The 17,125-nt window shown below is 47.5% G+C and overlaps 2 protein-coding genes across 3 annotated transcripts; one reads left to right on the top strand and one right to left on the bottom strand.

Moving 5' to 3' along the window:
• The first annotated feature begins 9,297 nt into the window (after nucleotides 1–9,297).
• LOC120900865 (protein-glucosylgalactosylhydroxylysine glucosidase-like) lies at nucleotides 9,298–12,160 on the top strand. Of its 2 annotated transcripts, none has more exons than XM_040308416.1 (4): nucleotides 9,298–9,591; nucleotides 9,660–11,204; nucleotides 11,273–11,760; nucleotides 11,823–12,160. In XM_040308416.1, the coding sequence occupies exons 1-4, from the start codon at nucleotides 9,542–9,544 to the stop codon at nucleotides 12,119–12,121; spliced, it is 2,382 nt and encodes a 793-aa protein (XP_040164350.1). In that variant the 5' UTR covers nucleotides 9,298–9,541; the 3' UTR covers nucleotides 12,122–12,160. The 2 variants fall into 2 exon arrangements, with proteins under 2 accessions (XP_040164350.1, XP_040164349.1); XM_040308415.1 differs by having other exon boundaries at nucleotides 9,301–9,572.
• A 1,335-nt stretch (nucleotides 12,161–13,495) lies between these two features.
• On the bottom strand, nucleotides 13,496–17,084 carry LOC120900864 (U4/U6.U5 tri-snRNP-associated protein 1). The gene is made up of 2 exons (XM_040308414.1): nucleotides 13,957–17,084; nucleotides 13,496–13,877 (listed from the first exon to the last, which is right to left on the bottom strand). Exons 1-2 carry the CDS (start codon nucleotides 16,909–16,911, stop codon nucleotides 13,734–13,736), a joined length of 3,099 nt encoding a protein of 1,032 aa, XP_040164348.1. The 5' UTR covers nucleotides 16,912–17,084; the 3' UTR covers nucleotides 13,496–13,733.
• Between the last annotated feature and the right edge of the window lie 41 nt (nucleotides 17,085–17,125).

The raw sequence follows: 17,125 nt of genomic DNA on the forward strand, positions 1-17,125 counted from the left end.
ACGACAAATGCTTCTTCTGCAATTACAGGGTTTTACTTCTGGGCACGAGCTCAGCGAGAAGCATTTCCATACTGTAAGATAAATGAGTTATATTTAAAATGTCGCCTCTGTCCCGAAGTGAAATGTCTTACTTTTGGAAACTGTTTTGGTGCATTTTAGTGTAATCATACTTGTAATTGCACTTACGGATACGCAAGAAGCAAGGCATAGAAACAAAGTGTATTCAATACCTGGTATACAAAGGAATGAAAACGTGTACTAAACAATTTTACATTGGCAGTTGAATTTAAATAGATTATTTCAACGCACAAAATAAAGCCACAAAATTTAAACACAATGATCCAAAATCTGATGCTAAAACTATACCAGCCCTGAAAATGATTCGGAATTCGTATTGCTTGTTTATCTTTTTAGAATTTACCTTTAACCTTCACCGTTCGTATATTGGCGTAACAATCTTGTTGGAAACTAATAACGCTGATTTTTTGCAATGAAAAGGCGCGGGTCCGATCCGAAATTGTGATAGCACTCTCTGGTCTTGATGTGATGGACGGTCGTCTCTCCATGGTGATGTTGTGGTCTTGGCGGTTGTCAGGAAAGAGCGGCCGCTTCCAATCCAACCAACGTTCCAACTATTGGCGAAGATGGTTTTGATAAAGCAAATGAAGTTGCGTCTTGAAAGGGTGTTATGGTAGCGGGCCGGGTTATTATGTCCTTCGCTGGCTAGTCGATCTCATCATTTCTGTGAATACCTGTGTGACCAGCATTCCTGCAGAAAGTGGCTCGATGAGAATTCGGTATATTGCTTCCAGATTCAAGTGCCTGAAGGACAATTGCACTGTCAGTGAAGATCATGTTGGGTTTTATCTCTGCGTAGACTTTCGTTAGCTGCGATAATCAAGGCCATTTCTTCTGCAGTGACGATTTAGGCATGGTCTGGCCACAGCAAAATGAAGCAATGACACCAACCTGAATGCGCACATCGTTTACAGTGTAGATTAGTGCTGTAAGATCAGATCCGGATTCGTTAAAATGTTCCGGATCAGTAAATTGAGCGAATGAAACATGCATCAGTTTTTAAAAGATCTGGGTCATTGATTTCCTGAGAGAAACAAAGGCGATTGCTTGAATGCCCCAAATGAGCAAGTGAGCAGGAATCGTTTTCGGATCACCATTCTACTCTCTTCAGACAGCAGATCAGACATATCTTACACGTGTGTGATTCTTTATACCAAAACGAGAAAACCTGGTGACACCGCTCCGATCCGACCTATGCTTTGAATTCGACCACCCATGTCTTTTAAGGCGTGTATGCACGAATAGCATATTTGTTCACAATGTGTAATCGTATGGATAAATCTGCGTGCGAGGTGTAAATTCCAAATAAAATTTTACACCTTCACTCTTTTGCGCTAATCGTGTAGATGCAGCTTTAGCGATATGTTAGCGTATTGTCCACTCGACAATGACGATGAAAATATCACTGACTATCTCGTTCGCTCGTTAACACGTACTGCATCTCTTGGCCTCGTGATTCCTGTAATGTTTTGGGTCCCTTTCACTATTTATTCACCGTTTCCCATATATTTTTGTTTAGTTTCCTCATAATTTTGGTATCGCCCTATTGGACATCCATACAATCCAATTTAAAAAAAAAATGGGTAGCGGACAATAAATCGTGCAAACGAGCTAAAAAACTATGGGAACCATCCAAAAAATTCTTGGGAAACAATCAAAAAACCTTGGTAGAGGCCTAAGATGTTCTCTTTAACTGTTAATTTGGCATTAACTGACAGGTTTAGCAGAGAACGAACGATTGAAGGATTGATCCGAGCAAATGATCCGAATGAATTATGAATGAACCGGAGCTGAGCTGATCTTCAAAAAGACCCGTCTTTAACAGCGCTAGTGTAGATTCGTTAGTGCAGCCACCGCCCCGCCTAAAGGTATGCAATGTAAAAGTAGTGACAAACAGTGAAAACCACTATGCTTTACAAATACCAAAGACAAGAAACTTAAATGTATTGATGTCGGTTGTTCTATGCGTACATTCGTACGCAAACTGTGATACAAGAGAGCTGAAGAGTGTTCACAAGTGTAGACTACGAGCTTGTTAACCTATAAACCTAAACCAACAACGGCATGTTTGTTCATGCCATGGTTTTAACACCGTCTGTCTGGGAGTATAGGGTAGCAACGACACTCAGGAATATAAATTCGGTTTTATGGGACTACATTACAAGCTGTACAATTTTTATAAAACCTTTTCATCAAACGACTAAGTCACATGCAGAAAGTTAAATCACCTATCGGTGATACAATCACTAATATACGTAAATGTAAACCTCAGACTGATTGTATGTCTCCCATCGTTATTCAGGTGCGAAGTTTGAATCAAGGTTTGTTGGCAAATGGTTTCTTTCACACCAGTAACGTATGTCCGATTACATCCATACATAGATAAGAAGCACGCTGAGGAGCTGTAAAACGCATCTTTCAAAAGCTGGGTTGCTTGCTGTCATGCTGCGTCATATACTTCTTCTTGTGCTCAGGGGAGAACAACGTTGTTGTTCCAGTTATTCCATTCATCCTTTCTTTTTTCATTTGAATGTCTTGTATGACCGAATAAGACTATAATGAAACTCTCTTAAGACTGAAAGGGCCCATCTACAGAACTCTGTTAAGACTTGTTAAAAACATTTCTAGACCTCTACATTTCTAGTTTTAAACAGCACAGAACTTTAGTAAACACTTGTGCAGACTAGCCAGTTTTAAGATTCTCGACGTACAGGTGTGTCCCAGATACGCTGATCCTGGTATATTTATATATACATTATACGCTGGTATATGTATATTTACACAATCGTGGGTTTCGGAATTTGAACAAATTTAACTGATTTGATACAATATCAGTAAATATCAACATGATTGAAAAACAAAAACAAAAATTGTTTACATTTTGAGGAATAACCACTCACTGCAAGCAAAAGGAAAATAAACTTAAGTATATAAAGGCTGATAACCGCTTCTTCACGATTTGCGTTGATACCGTATCTCAGGTACAGTCTGTTTTTTTTTGTTCCAAGTTTCCTTCATTCAAGATTTAATAAGCATTCAATAAGATCAGTTGATCTTGATGCCTCAGTCTCAAATAACGAGCAATATCATGTGTGTTTCTGGTACGTTTTTAGGTGCCTCATTTCTTTAAATTTGATTATCGCTTAGGCAAAACAGAGTTGCAATACTAAGCATCATTAATATAAACCTATTGCCAGGAAGATACGTGTCAAATTGTGTGATATATTGACGAGTTTTTTGTTGCACTTTTTTCTGTACATACTTGTTCACGAAGGTGAGAGTTTCTTCTGCCAATTTCTGCCACTTAGACGTGTTTCTTTTGACTACAGATGTAGTGTGTAAGTGGTGTAGATTTAATACCATTAAATGTATGATAATATTTAATGCAACGAAGTTATTGTGGATACACAAATCAACAATCTTATACATTAAATCCACTATTTTTAAAGTAAAGTTTTTTTTTCGAAAATAGTGTAGAACACGTTATGTGGTGGGTTCTTTGCTCTGGTTTTGGTAGCTATGATGAAAGAAGATTTCTATAGAAATTGAAAGATAGGGGGTTATGGTTTAAGGACTTTGTATGAGCTAAGCAACTCCAACTTTGGACTCCCTAGCTGTGTCAAATGAAGATTTGACAAAGTACGCTGGAGGGACCAAATTGTAGTAATTTATGTTTTACATGCGAAATTAATGCGAATAATTGTAATATTTGGAAAAATAAAGGAAATGTTTTCTGAATTCTTAAAAATAATCGATGTCCCGTATTTTTTTTTGATATGTGTCCCGTTTTTTCATCAACTTCATGTGATCAGCCTAGTCATTGTTGCATTGCCGGTGCTGGCCACGCAATACAGTAGAAACTTAACGACATGCCCGTCATGGGTTTATGCCCCAAATGAACCTTTACATACCGTACGAAATACAAAGAACCATATGAATGCTCTAAATTTTATAGGTTTTCTTTGGGTAACCAATTGAATGACAACTTCGTAGGCACTGTACATTTCAAAAGATCAATAAAGAATCAATAAAAAGGCCTTGCTTTTGACATCATACGTATAAAATAATATTTACAACTTGCTGCACAATTTTGGGAAAAAGTGTTCACAAGTGTATGCTGAAATATTCTTTCGCTTTAAAAAAACAATCAAACAGTGTTATGTTTAGTCGTGCCATTGTAACACCGTTCGTTGGAAGGAACATTCACGAATATCAATTACGTCTTTTCGGGCTGCTTTACATTGAGCTTAGATTTCTTGCAAATACCAATCACACGCTGCCTGTTTGTGTATCTCCGATCTTTGTTCAGGTGTAAACAGTGTACAGTAGTGTTGGGTCATACGATTCATTTCACGACCCGACCCGGAGTCGGGTGCGAGCCAGCTGGAATCGATTCCGACCCGTGGGTGCAGCGGGTGCGCTAGGTCGGAGTCGGGATCAAATCCGACCCGCGGGTGCAACGAGTTCGGGTCGACCCGAAAGATCAGTAGGTGCGAGAAAGCATAAGCGACTTCGACCCGTTGGTCCAGCGAGTTCGGGTCGGGTCGGGCCAAAGGGGATTCATTCATTCGGGTGCAGCGAGTTCGGGTCGACCCGACTGATGAGTAGGTGCGAGAAAGCATAAGCGATTCTGACCCGTTGGTGCAGCGAGTTCGGGTCGGGTCGAGTCAAGGTAGGTTCAATACCCGACCCGAACTCGCTGCACCGACGGGTTTTACTAAGTGTATATAAGTACTAAACTGAATAAAAAAATACCAAGTTATCAATTGTATTTTTGCTGCAAATCACGAAATTCGACTTACACAAACCGCGTAACTCGAGAACAGACGGCATTGCAAATCTACGCATCTTCCATTAGTGATGGGCATAACGGCTCCGGAGTCGTTGGTCTGAAGCCGGCTCCTGAGCCGTTAGTTAGCGTGATTATTACGCCTTTGTAATGGCAGTGCAATGCGGGCTACCGACTAGCGGTTCCGGACGGTTCCGGAAGGTTCCGGATGGCTCCGAGCGGAATCGACTGTTCAAATTAGTCGGAATCGGAGCTGCAGTAGTAATGCTCGGAAGCAATTCCGATGGCCCATCACTAGTATACAATAACCCCCTTCGAATGGATGATAACACCAAAGTCGTAAAAGTATTAGATTGTTCATCGAACATTTCTAAGGAGGAGCTCGAAGTGGAACCCCAAAAACCCCATCCTACACACAACAGTATTGATGAACAGAGTAGAGTTGAAATCATAGCGAATAAACTCATTTTTAATACATGCAGGTTTGGCTTAAAATCATCTGCTTGCGTTCTAGATGCCGGCGCAACGGAAAGTTGATGAAAAACAGCTCCAGGCTGAACGTGTAAAGGATGGAAATCGAGCAGCCACCAGCCTAATCAATACACCCATTCCATCATTTATCTCCATAAAAGGAGAAAGAGTGAAGATCACACATCGAGGGCAGTCGTTGTCGGCAGCTTGGAGCGATCAGACGTGTTATTCGATCAGTGCCAGTGCCAGTATCAGTGCTATTGTCTTTTCGTAGAAAACAAACAGAGAACACCTCTTTCGAAGCAAACCAAGCAAACAAAACACAAAAGCGAACAGTTTCCCAAAAAAAAACCATGACGAACCCACCCGCTCTCGCAGCCTGCTACCCCCGGATTTCTGCTAAGGAAAACCGAGGCAGAACACTGCCCACATACATCGAAGCGAATAACGAATTCGGGGAAAACTGTTTCTAGTTCTTCGAACCGAACAAGGGAAACATCTACCGAATAATCCATGGATATTGAGTGAGACGGTTAAACGGGCTGTCGGTAAGGTAGAGCGTGGCAGACAATTAGACTTCACGAGTGTCCACATTGAAACAAGGTCAGAGAAATATTTTACTGAACTACAAAAAATAATCACACCATCATAATCCATAACATCACACCATAATCACCACACCAAACCATCTTACTTACTTACTTATCCGGCGCTACAATCGCTTTACGGTCTTGGCCTGCCTCAGGAGTGTCCGAAACCGCTCACGGTCTCGCACCTTCGTCTGCCAGTCCGTTATCCCGGCCTTAATGGCAGACGCCTCCACGCCATTTTGCCACCTCAGTTTGGGCCTACCACGCCTCCTCTGTCCTTGTGGACGGCCTAAAAAGACTTTACGGGCTGGGTCGTCCGTTTCCATGCGTACAACATGGCCAGCCCACCGGAGCCTGGCGAGCTTGATACGCTGTACGACAGTGAGGTCGCCGTACTTCTCGTATAGCTCGTCATTATAGCGGCTCCTCCAATGGCCTTCCACACATACGGGACCAAGTATCCTTCTGAGCATCTTTCTCTCGAACGCGGCTAAGAGGGCTTCGTCAGATTTGGACAGTGTCCATGTCTCAGAGGCGTATGTGAGTACCGGTACTATATGGCAGCTATATAGTACTCAGGCTGTAGAATGACCGTTTGGCAGCCAGGATCCTTACGCGCATCGCAGCTTCCATTGCTATTGTCGTTGTTGACCTTTGACCCAAGATAGGTGAATTGTGGGACGTCTTCAAAAGTGCGTTCACCTATCTGTACGTCACGCCTACGTAGGTTTGGATTATTTATTGGTAGGTCCGCTGATGTTGCCACCATCAGTTTGGTCTTTGCGTCGTTTATCTGCAATCCGAGGTTCTCTGCCGCCTGCTTGATCCCTTGGTAGGCTTCTGCTACATAGGAGAGCCGCAGACCAATGATGTCTATATCATCTGTCAGGATCTGGGTTGACTTATAGAAGATGGTTCCCGTAGTCTCCACCCTCGAGTCGCGGATCTACTCTCTCTAGCGCCAAGTTGAATAGGAGACAGGCAAGCCCGTCCCCCTGGCGTAGACCTTTGGTGGTAGCGAAAGGTCCTGAGAGTTTTCCATCCACCCTCACCTGGCAAGTGACGTTGGTCATAGTCATTCTAACTAACCTTATCAGTTTGGGCGGGATTCCAAATGAGCTCATAGTGTCGTACAGTTTGATCCAGCTTTATTTGATAGAATTGATCCAGCTAACGGACAAACTAGTTCAATCGAACATTGTGCAATAACCTCTGCGATAGCAGCTAACTTCCAACTTTCTTCTGAAAATGGTCTGATTCTGAAAAATCAACCCAACCACACCCGCGAATGATATGTGGAGGGACATTACATTAAATGGAAAAACATCTCGCAATTCCTAACCCTCCTTGAACCGCAAAATCGCTAAAATTAGCCAAAAATTTTTCAGATAATTTTTAATCTATCTGCTCAAACAATAGCTATTTCAAATCATTTTTAGACAACAAAAGAGCTGAGGAACAATCATTTGCATCAACACCAAGGAAAGATTACAGAAAACCCTTTACGCTAAACGAACTTCTCCAAGCTCTAAAAAAGTGTAATACAAAATCTGCTGGACTAGACGACATCGGATACCCAATGCCACAAAACCTTCCTCATTGTCCGATGGAATACCATCTACAAGTCTATAATGATGTGTGGCATACAGGAAAAAATCCAGATCATAGTTATATAATATTTTTGTTTTTTTTTGTTTATGGAAATTAATTGCATTTTTTGATAAAAATTACCCTGGTTTTATTAACTACATGTTTCTCATTGTGAATATTTGTAATTTGATTTTTTTTTGTTAACCCAGTGTGCTCTGATAACCGTTTATTTAAAAATCCACGCAATGCAGGGTTTCCAAGTCACTTTCGAATGTAAACATTGTTATTCACATTTAAATCATAATAATTTTTAAAATCTACAGCATGATTTTCAACACGTCTCAAGCTGGATTGAGTTTGACAGCTCTTTGTTATGTGTTGAAAATCTTGAAAAAAATAAACCGTTTGATGAAACAAATAAACCATTTGACAGCTGTTGAATAACATTTTGGATACGATGATTAACAATGTTTACATTCCAAACTGACTTGGAAAACCCTGTATGATGGAAATGAAATGCCAGATCGATGTGGAACAACATTTTGCATGCGGTGAATAACAATGTTTACATTAAAAACTGATTTGGAAACCATGTATAAACAACAACAACAATAACTCACCCGGCGCTCCTGCAGCGATCGAGCACGACATCGAACACGAAAAAAAATATGGGATTTGCAATGTTCGATTTGTTGGTTATCAAATCGAACATTGCAAATCCCATTTTTTCATGTTCGATTGCTGCTAGAGCGCCACTTTACGTAATATATTGATAATATTTTATTTTAAAAAAACTTACCATTTGATCAGCCAACAACACAACCTGATACCCCAAGGCCAGACGAGGTGAAATATACAGTGAAATGAACTATTTGACAGGTGAAATATCTGTCATATAACGCATCACAGCAACCAGCTGATGTGCAATGTAAACAAATAACTTTTTACAAAATCGCAACTAAATCCATTCGAAATCACGTGTTTTGTGAATTTTCAGCCAATAATTCATGATGTCTTCCTATTTGTAAATGATCCGTTAAAGAAGATACTCTTTTCAAGTGATTTTCGAAGGCTGGAAATAGACGAACCGTAATCGTCGCGGTACCGCAAAAATCGCGTATGACTTGAGCTGTCAATTCTGTTATAAAATGTGAGGCCGCAAATACACGACGCGCGTTTCCGCGAGCGCGTTCAAACGCGTATAACAGTTCCGCAGAGATATCCAACTGAGCATCTCTGCGTTTCCGCGGTAGCGCGTTCGAATGACATTTCATTTCTATGGCTGCGCGTCGTGTATTTGCGGCCTGACAGATAGGCGAGATAATCGCGATTCGTGTATGGAACCATCCGAGGTCTGGTAACGATTGAATGTGCCAAGAAGCAATATTGTTTTATCAATTTGCGAATCAAATTATTTATTTTACATAATTCATGAAAAATAAAGTACAAAATTCGTTTCTCGACACGAGGTTTCACACAAATCCACCAGAAAAAGTAAAAATGATCTGTTCGCGCTGCCGCGAAAATCTCAGCAATACCGAAGTTGGGCATCTCTGCGAAACAGCAGGCGCGATTGGAGGCGTGGAAGATTTGACAGCTCAACTGTTCTACAACTGTTATAAATAAGGCGCGAATTTCGCGGTACCGCGACGATCTCGGTTCGTCTATTTCCAGCCGAATGCGGATGTCGTATCTCCCCCAACCCTTTGGCTGTATCTGTCAGATAGTTCACCTGTCAAATAGTTCATTTCGCTGTATGGGTAGGGAGAATATTAGCGAAGAGGGACGTGAAAGCTCAGCCGGACAGAATAGCTATAGGCGAAAGCGAGATAACTAAAAGAATTAGAGCGAGAGGTACCTCAAAAATCCTCGCATTGTTTACTGGGTTTTGCTGCATCATCACAAAACCCGGCCAAATCATTCGTTTCAAACCGGCAATAGGAAAATGTTATCTCTTATCAGTGGAAAATGTGGCTCCTAACATTGTTTACCGTGGCACTTGGTGTCTCAGCCGTTTGTGCAAATGACTACAACTTCCTCTTCAATGCTACCAAGTATTTACCCGGAACCAAGGGAAGAAGTTTTGATGCAATAGGACAGTTAAAAATTAAAAAAAACTCATCTCTTTCTCTCGTTTGCAGATTGCCGAACAAAGCCGTAACACCTACACTAGCCAATGGGCACCTCGGATTCGTGGTGTACGGTGATTCCGTCCATCTGAACGGTGTATACAATGGTCTCAAAGGCGTCAGTCACCGGGCGCGCATTCCCAACTATGCCAACATTCAGCTGGCCAACTGTTCCTCCCTGCAGACGCAGCCGAGGAACTGCCGCTATCAGCTGGACATGCGAAGTGGCAAGTTCCGGACGACGTTGGAAGATCCGGCCGGTGGCTACCGGGTACAGCACGAAGTCTACCCCAACCGGCATTTCGATCAAACGATCGTCAACCGGATACACTTTCGAAGGCTAAGCTCGAAGCAAACGATCGAAGTCGAAACCCGCCAGCTGATCGGTGGGAAAAGCGTGGACCTGGTAGAGGAACCGCTCGAGAAGCTCACGGTAGCTGGGGAAGAATTTCTGCTCTTGTGCGCCAAGACAAGGCAGGTGGAAGATCCCAAATATCAACGGGAAGGACACACAGTTTGCGTGGCGTACAAGCAAGTGCCACGCAAGCTAACACTAACGGCGGAAGAAACGGACCGCGAGTTTCTTTTCCTTACCGTGTTTTCCCACTCCAGGCAGGAGCTCGAGCAGGAACTGCGCGGACTGAAGGCGAACGATCACGAGCGGTTGCACCGTCTCGAGATGGATCGTATGTGGGCCAAGTATGGCATTCGGGTGGAGGGAAACGATCGGTTAGATCGTGTGATTAAAGCAAGCGCTTTCTACCTTTCGAGCTCGCTGCCATCGCAAACCTCCTTCCAGCCGAGCAGCTATCCCTTCTACGGTCTTTCCCCCTCCGGGCTGGGCCGGGGAGGGAAAAAGCTGGCGGAGTACCAGGGCCACAGCTTCTGGGACACGGAAATGTGGATGTTTCCACCGATCCTGCTGCTCGATCCGCAGAACGCACGCAAGCTCCTGCACTACCGCACACTGGTGACGGAAGCGGCGGCAGATTACGCGCGCCGGAACGGGTACGAAGGCTGGCAGTACGCGTGGGAGTCGGCCTACACGGGGCGTGAGGTGACGCCGGACCACTGCCCGCAGGTGCCGGAGTATCAGCACCACATAACGGGCGACATTGCGTACGCGGTGCGGTTGTACTATTATGCGACCGGCGATCTGGATTGGCTGCGGTCGGACGTCTGCCGGTTGGTGTACGAAACGGCACGGTTCTGGCAGAGCCGGGTGGATTATAATGCGGACACGGACACGTTCGACATTGGCCGGATAATGGGACCGGACGAGGACCATCACAATGTGACGAACAGCATCTACACGAACGTGATTGCGGCGCACAATTTGTTCTTCGGTGCGTTCGTGGGCTGTCACTGTCGCGAGTCGTTGGCGGGTGTTACGGAGGACGAGTTCGCACAGTTCCTGAGGGTTGCGAAAAGCATCACGCTACCGTACAACGCGCAGTACGATGTGCATCCGGAGTACAAGGAGTACACGTTCGGTACGCCGATTAAGCAGGCGGACGTTGTGCTGCTTGGCTATCCGTTGGAGTTCCCAATGAAACAGTAAGTCGGGAATAATTACGCTTTTTTAACACTTCATCTCCTAATGTCCTCCTTTCTTCCCTGTTCAGGTCAACGAAGGCAAATAACCTTCGGCTGTACTCGATGGTAACGCGCCCGGACGGTCCAGCCATGACGTGGGCGATCCACACGATCGGCCACCTGGACCTGAACGAGCTCGACCACGCGGCGGCCATGTTCCGCAAAAGCTACAAGCAGTACCTGCGGGCACCGTTCCACGTGTGGAGCGAAAATGGGGACGGTGCGGACGGCGCGGGCAATTTCATAACCGGCGCGGGAGGATTTCTGCAATCGCTCATCAACGGGTACGCTGGCGTACGGTTGCGGCATGGCAAGCTGGTCATTGCCAACCCACGGCTACCGCCCGCCACGACGCGACTCTTCATTCCCGAGCTAAACTTTGCGGGCGTTAAGTTTGCGCTCGACATTGGCCAGAGCGGGTTCCGCATCACGTTCGGTGCGGCAGCGGGCGAGTCCTTTGAGAAGCTCACGCTGCTGGTGGACGATCTAGAGCGTGATCTGTTCGAGGGATGTGAATGTAAGTTACAGGTTAGTAAATCTTCATTTCCTTTTCTAAAGGCTATCTTCTTTTACGTTTAGATACGGGTAGCAAAAATGCCGAACTTCGGCTAAGGAACGACCAGAAGGCAGCTGATGATGAGCATTCGTCCTGTACGCTCCACGACACCGTCCTTGGAATGCGATTGGCCGATCAGGATGGAAGATTGTTATCGACCACACAGCTGATTGTGCTCTCACTAACGGTCGGATTGCTCGGTGTGCTTTACAGCATACGCGCTGCATTCCGCAACAAGCGTGGCCGCGGGAAAGTGTCCACAGACAAGGAAAACATGAGCAAAAGACTTCAAAAGAAGCAGAAGAATAAATCTGCGAAATAAAAAAAAAATGTACCTTGTGGGAAAGGTAAATGCACTGAATGCGGGACATTTTATACGATTTTTAGATCTGCAGGACATCTGCAGGAATTCGTCCCTAAGAGTGATGAGAAATTTGAAGTTTTCTGGAAGCGGCTCCGGAATTGGTTCCGGAATTAGCTCCAGAATTAGCTCCGGATTTGGCTCCGAAATTGGTTCCGGAATCGGCTTCGGAATTGGTTCCGGAATTAGATTTGGAATCGGAATCAGCTCCGATATTGGTTCCGGAATCGGCTTCGGGAACAGCTCTGGAAACGGAATCGGCTTCGGAATTGCTTCCGGAATTAGCCTTGGAATCGGAATCGGCTCCGAAATTAGCTCAAGAATCGGTTTCGGCTCCGAAATTGGTTCCGGAATCGAAATCGGCTTCGGAATTGGTTCCGTAATTAGCTCTGAAATCGGAACCGGCTCCGCAATTGGTTCCGGAATCGGAATCGGCTTCGGAAACTGCTCTGGAATCGAAATCGGCTTCGGAATTGGTTCCGTAATTAGCTCTGGAATCAGAATCGGCTCCGAAATCGGAAATGGCTCCGACATCAAAATCGGCTCCGAAATCGGAGTCCGTTTCGGCATCTCCATAAGAATAGGCGTTTGGGTCCAACGATGCTACGTATTGATAGCCACAAAGAATCAAAATTCACTTGTAAACAATCCATCCTCATGGAGATTTCCGGACTGATTTCGCTTCTGAAACATCTTATTTAAATTCAAGAACTGATTCTCATGCCAGAGCTAAATCCAATGCTGGAGTCAATTCTGATTCCGTTACCGGAGCAAATTGCGATTCCTAGGTTGATTCCGAAGCCAACTCCGGAATCGGAATCGATTCTAGCATCTGAATCAGCCCCGGTATTGATTCCCAACACGGAATCGGAATCGGGTAGGTCCTATTCCGAGCTCGCACCACTAGTCCTTATCTTCACGATATATGCCCCAGATTCTCCTTATTTAGCTACTGAATAACGACGGGTCGGTCCCGTGGTACATTCGTCAACTCGAACGACTCAATAACACGCCCGGAATGGACCGTCCTAGTAAGAACTGACTATTCGGTTACGTGGTACTGAATAAAGTCTTGAAAGCCTGTATAGGCCGGCATGTCCTCGTAGGACGTTTACGCCAAATATAAGAAGAATATATCGACGGGTACCTTTAAACTCCTTGCTGATGAGTTAAGAGTCCGGAATACTCATGTCCATGCTCACTTCCGCTTTCATCTTCCGTTTTTCAAATGCTTTGCACTCTTCGTCTCAGCTCCACTTCCGGCGAGGTCAAGCTGTCATCCACTTGTAGCCAAGCAATTCGAGACACCAAACACCGATATAGATCCTTCTAGAATTTTCCTATACATTCCTCTAATTCGGGACGTTTTCTTTATTTATTGATGCAATGTTTGTAGGCTCTCATATGGAATTGGTTAAAAATCGCCTTACGTGAAGCTATAACTAGCGAGAAAAGAAAGCCAAGAGGGAAGGGGTAAAGGATATATCTCGCAACAACGAAAAAAGACACAAACACACAATACACAATGTTTGAAAAAAGGGGGAGATTTAAAAACGCGGCACCGAGCACGCCACTAACGCTTCTGCTGCTTGATGATGCTTGTGTTCTGCTTCGTTCCACTCAGCACAATGAATGGGGACTGTGTTTCCTTCTGCTTCGCCTGCAGCATGTTCAGCGTACCGAGCGGTGTATCGGTGGAGCTCATCTTTTTCATCAACTAAAATCATGGAGAAAAGCAACAAAAAAACCCGTTAAGAAATGTCGACTCAATTCAGTCAGAAAATTCTCATTCTTACCCCCTCCTGTTCGCTTTTCTTGAGCCGCTTCTCCACCTTGTTCTTGCCCGGGCCCTTGCCGTGGAACTTGTGCGACAGGTAGCGGAACGCCTCCTTCGGCGTCAGCAGATGCCCGCTATCGTCGATGTACTCCAGCTTCACGTTCGGTTTGAACGTTTCCTTCTCCTTGAACTCCGTGATCGGGCCGGCGTAGCGATCGCGCCGCGAGTACTTATCGTTCTCTTCGCCGTAGTTTTTGTCCTCGATCGAGTAGTTCTGCGCCTGCAGGTGGGCGAACCGCGCATTGCTCGGGCGGTTGCTTTCCTCCCGCTCGAGGTAACCCTTCGATTGGGCCAGCTTGAGCGCTCCCGCCACACTGAGTGCCACGTCCGGCTCCTCGTCGAGGATCGCCACCTCCTCCACCTTTACCTCCCGGGTATCATCCTGCTCCTGCTCCGTGTTGACCGAGTTCCAGGCCCCGCTGTGCTGCGATCCATGATGATGATGATGCCGACGGGATGAGGTGGATGGACCCTCCTCCGGATCCGACTCCATACCCTCCCGATCGCTGGCACTGTCCCGCTCAAAGTCCATCATGTCGTTCGGGTCCTCCTCGCGATTGCCGGCCGTACCGTACGTGGGAATGTCGCCCAGCGTGCGGCAAAACTCGGCCGTCGAGTTGAGCAGCATCGCGCCGTGATGATCGGTCTGCTCTCCGCCACTGTCCGGCTCCTCCTTGATCTCGCTCTTGATCCGCTCCGGATCGATCGGCAGCGCTTTGGAGATGATCGCTTCCTTCTGCTTCAGCCGGCGCGCTTTCTGCAGGGCCGCCTGCAGATCCTCGTCATCCTCGAGCGCATCGTCCAGCTTGACCGAGCTCAGATCCTCCGACAGGGCCGGCGTGTCGTCCGTCAGCAGTATACCGGCGGCCCGTGCGCGTAGGCTTTTGCGATCCTCCGACCCGGTCGTCGATGAACGCTCCCCGGCCGATCGCTCCTGACGCCGCGAGCGCGAACCCAAATCGGCCGTGCTCTCTTCGGCGGGCAGCGTGGCGAGCAGATCGTCCGCCCGCAGCTTTTGGCGCATTTTGCGCACCTTCTTCTTCGGCTTCTTGAACGTCGACAGCTCCGTCTCGGTAAAGTAATCGGACACCAGCGTGAGCGGGGTCGTTTCCAGCGAGTCGAGCTTTTTCTTCTCCAGCTTGGTCTTGATTTCGAGCAGCCGGCGCCGTTCCTGCGCCTCCTGCTCCGCGTTCGAGCCGATCACGAAGCTGCTCTTGCGGTGGCCGCCCTCGATCTCCTCGTTGTACTTGCCGAGCACCTCGCGCTGCTTCGGCATCCCGAACTCGTCCACCTCGTCCTGGCAGTACACGTCGTAGCCGTAGTGCTGCGGGTTCGCCTTCCGGTTCTCCACGTTGCGCTTGTACCGCTCGTCGTCGATCATGTTCACGTTCACGAGCGTGTCGCCCGCCGCCTCGTCCAGCACGTCCGCATCCTTCAGCGTCAGTATGACCTGCCGGCCCTCGGTGAACGCTTCCACGTCGTGCTCGACCCGCAATCCCTCCAGATCGCGGTCTCGGTATGCTCCTTTACTCGGGCCGGCGCCTCCCCGTCGCGATGGTCCCGCCCGTCCCCCGGACGTATCCAAATCCGGGCCACCCGACACCAGCTCCTCGTCCAGCTGGTCCAGCAGGCGGGCCCGCTCTTCGGCCTCCTTCTTGAGCCGATCCTTGTCCCGTGTCTTCGCTACCCAGTTCTTCAGATCGTCCACATCGTCCTCCTCGCCGAGCGTCTTCAGCCGCTTGAGCTTTTCCTCGATCGCGCGCTTTTCCTTCCGCTCCTTCAGCTTTTCGCGCATCTTTTCCTCCTTCGTCTTCTCCGACAGGTTTTTGGCCGGCTTGTGATAGAATTCACCCCAGTCGTCCTTCAGCTTTTCGGTGCTTCCTTCCGGTTCGCCCGCTTTAGAGCCGGTGTCGGCCACCGATTTCGTACCACTGCCCATTTCCAGCGGCCGAAGGCCGAGTTTCGCGCGGAGTTTGTTCGTTTCCTCGATCGAGAGCGAATCGCCGGCACCATTCTCCGGGATGGGCGATCCAGACCGCTTGCTGGACGAACCGGATGCCTTCGGCGGCGGTGGTGGTGAAGGGGAGCGGGTTCGTTTCTTTCCCGATGACGATGACGACTCGAGCGGACGCAGGCCCAACTTGGCCCGCAGCTTGTTCGTATCGTCGACGGAAAGCACATCGCCGGCGCCATTGTCTGGAATGGGGGAAACGGACCGCTTGCGAGAGGAGGAGGAGGAGGAGGACGCCTTCGGTGGAGGCGGTGGTGAAGGTGACCTTTGACGTCTTCTCGCAGCCGGTTCCGGCTGGCTCTTGGACGAGCCCACCTCTAGCGGACGCAGGCCCAACTTGGCCCGCAGTTTGTTCGTCTCCTCCACGGACAGCACATCCCCGGCACCGTTGGAGGGGACAGGCGAGATGGACCGTTTCCGCGCCGACGATGCCGGCTTCGGTGCGGGTGGCGGTGGAGTGGGCGATCGGCGACGCTTCTGTACCTGGGGCGGCGGAGGAGGAGACGGAACGCGATCCGGCGCGGGCGACTTGCGACTGATCGAGGGCGGCGGTGGTGCCGGTGCGCTCCCCTCATCCAGCGGCACCTCCACACAGTCCGAGCTGTCGGAATCGTCGTCGACGGCGTTCACCTCGGGATGGGTGCGCGGGTGGGCGGCGGTACGCTCGTACTGCCGGCTGTGGCTGTGGTGGTGCTGGTGCCGATGCTCGCTGTGCTCCCGCCGGTGCTTCTTGTGCCGGCGGGCCGTCTCGCCGTAGCCATCGTTGTTGTCCTCGGAGTGGGAATCGGAACGGCGGCGGTGCTCGCTACGTTCCGAACGCTCGTACCGTGGTGAGCGGCTACGTGAACGCGAACGACGTTTATGCTTTTTAGAATCTCGTTTATGCTTTTTTGATGAACCCATGGTTTGTTGTTACCTGTTTGTTCAACACCAAAAACGCTGGCAAAGCTGGCACTTTTCTTCTCTTCCTGTGTGAATTTTCTGCGATTTTGTTTCACAAAAACACTTTTTCCGGACTGGACTGGCTTTTTCTTCCTCTTTCTTTTCCTTGCTGATGACACGCGAGGAAAAATCGTTTCGTTTGCTCGATTTTACCCAAACGTCAGTTTTCGGCAAA

The sequence above is a fragment of the Anopheles arabiensis genome, chromosome 3 (genome assembly GCF_016920715.1).
Source record: "Anopheles arabiensis isolate DONGOLA chromosome 3, AaraD3, whole genome shotgun sequence".
Lineage (NCBI taxonomy): Eukaryota > Metazoa > Arthropoda > Insecta > Diptera > Culicidae > Anopheles > Anopheles arabiensis.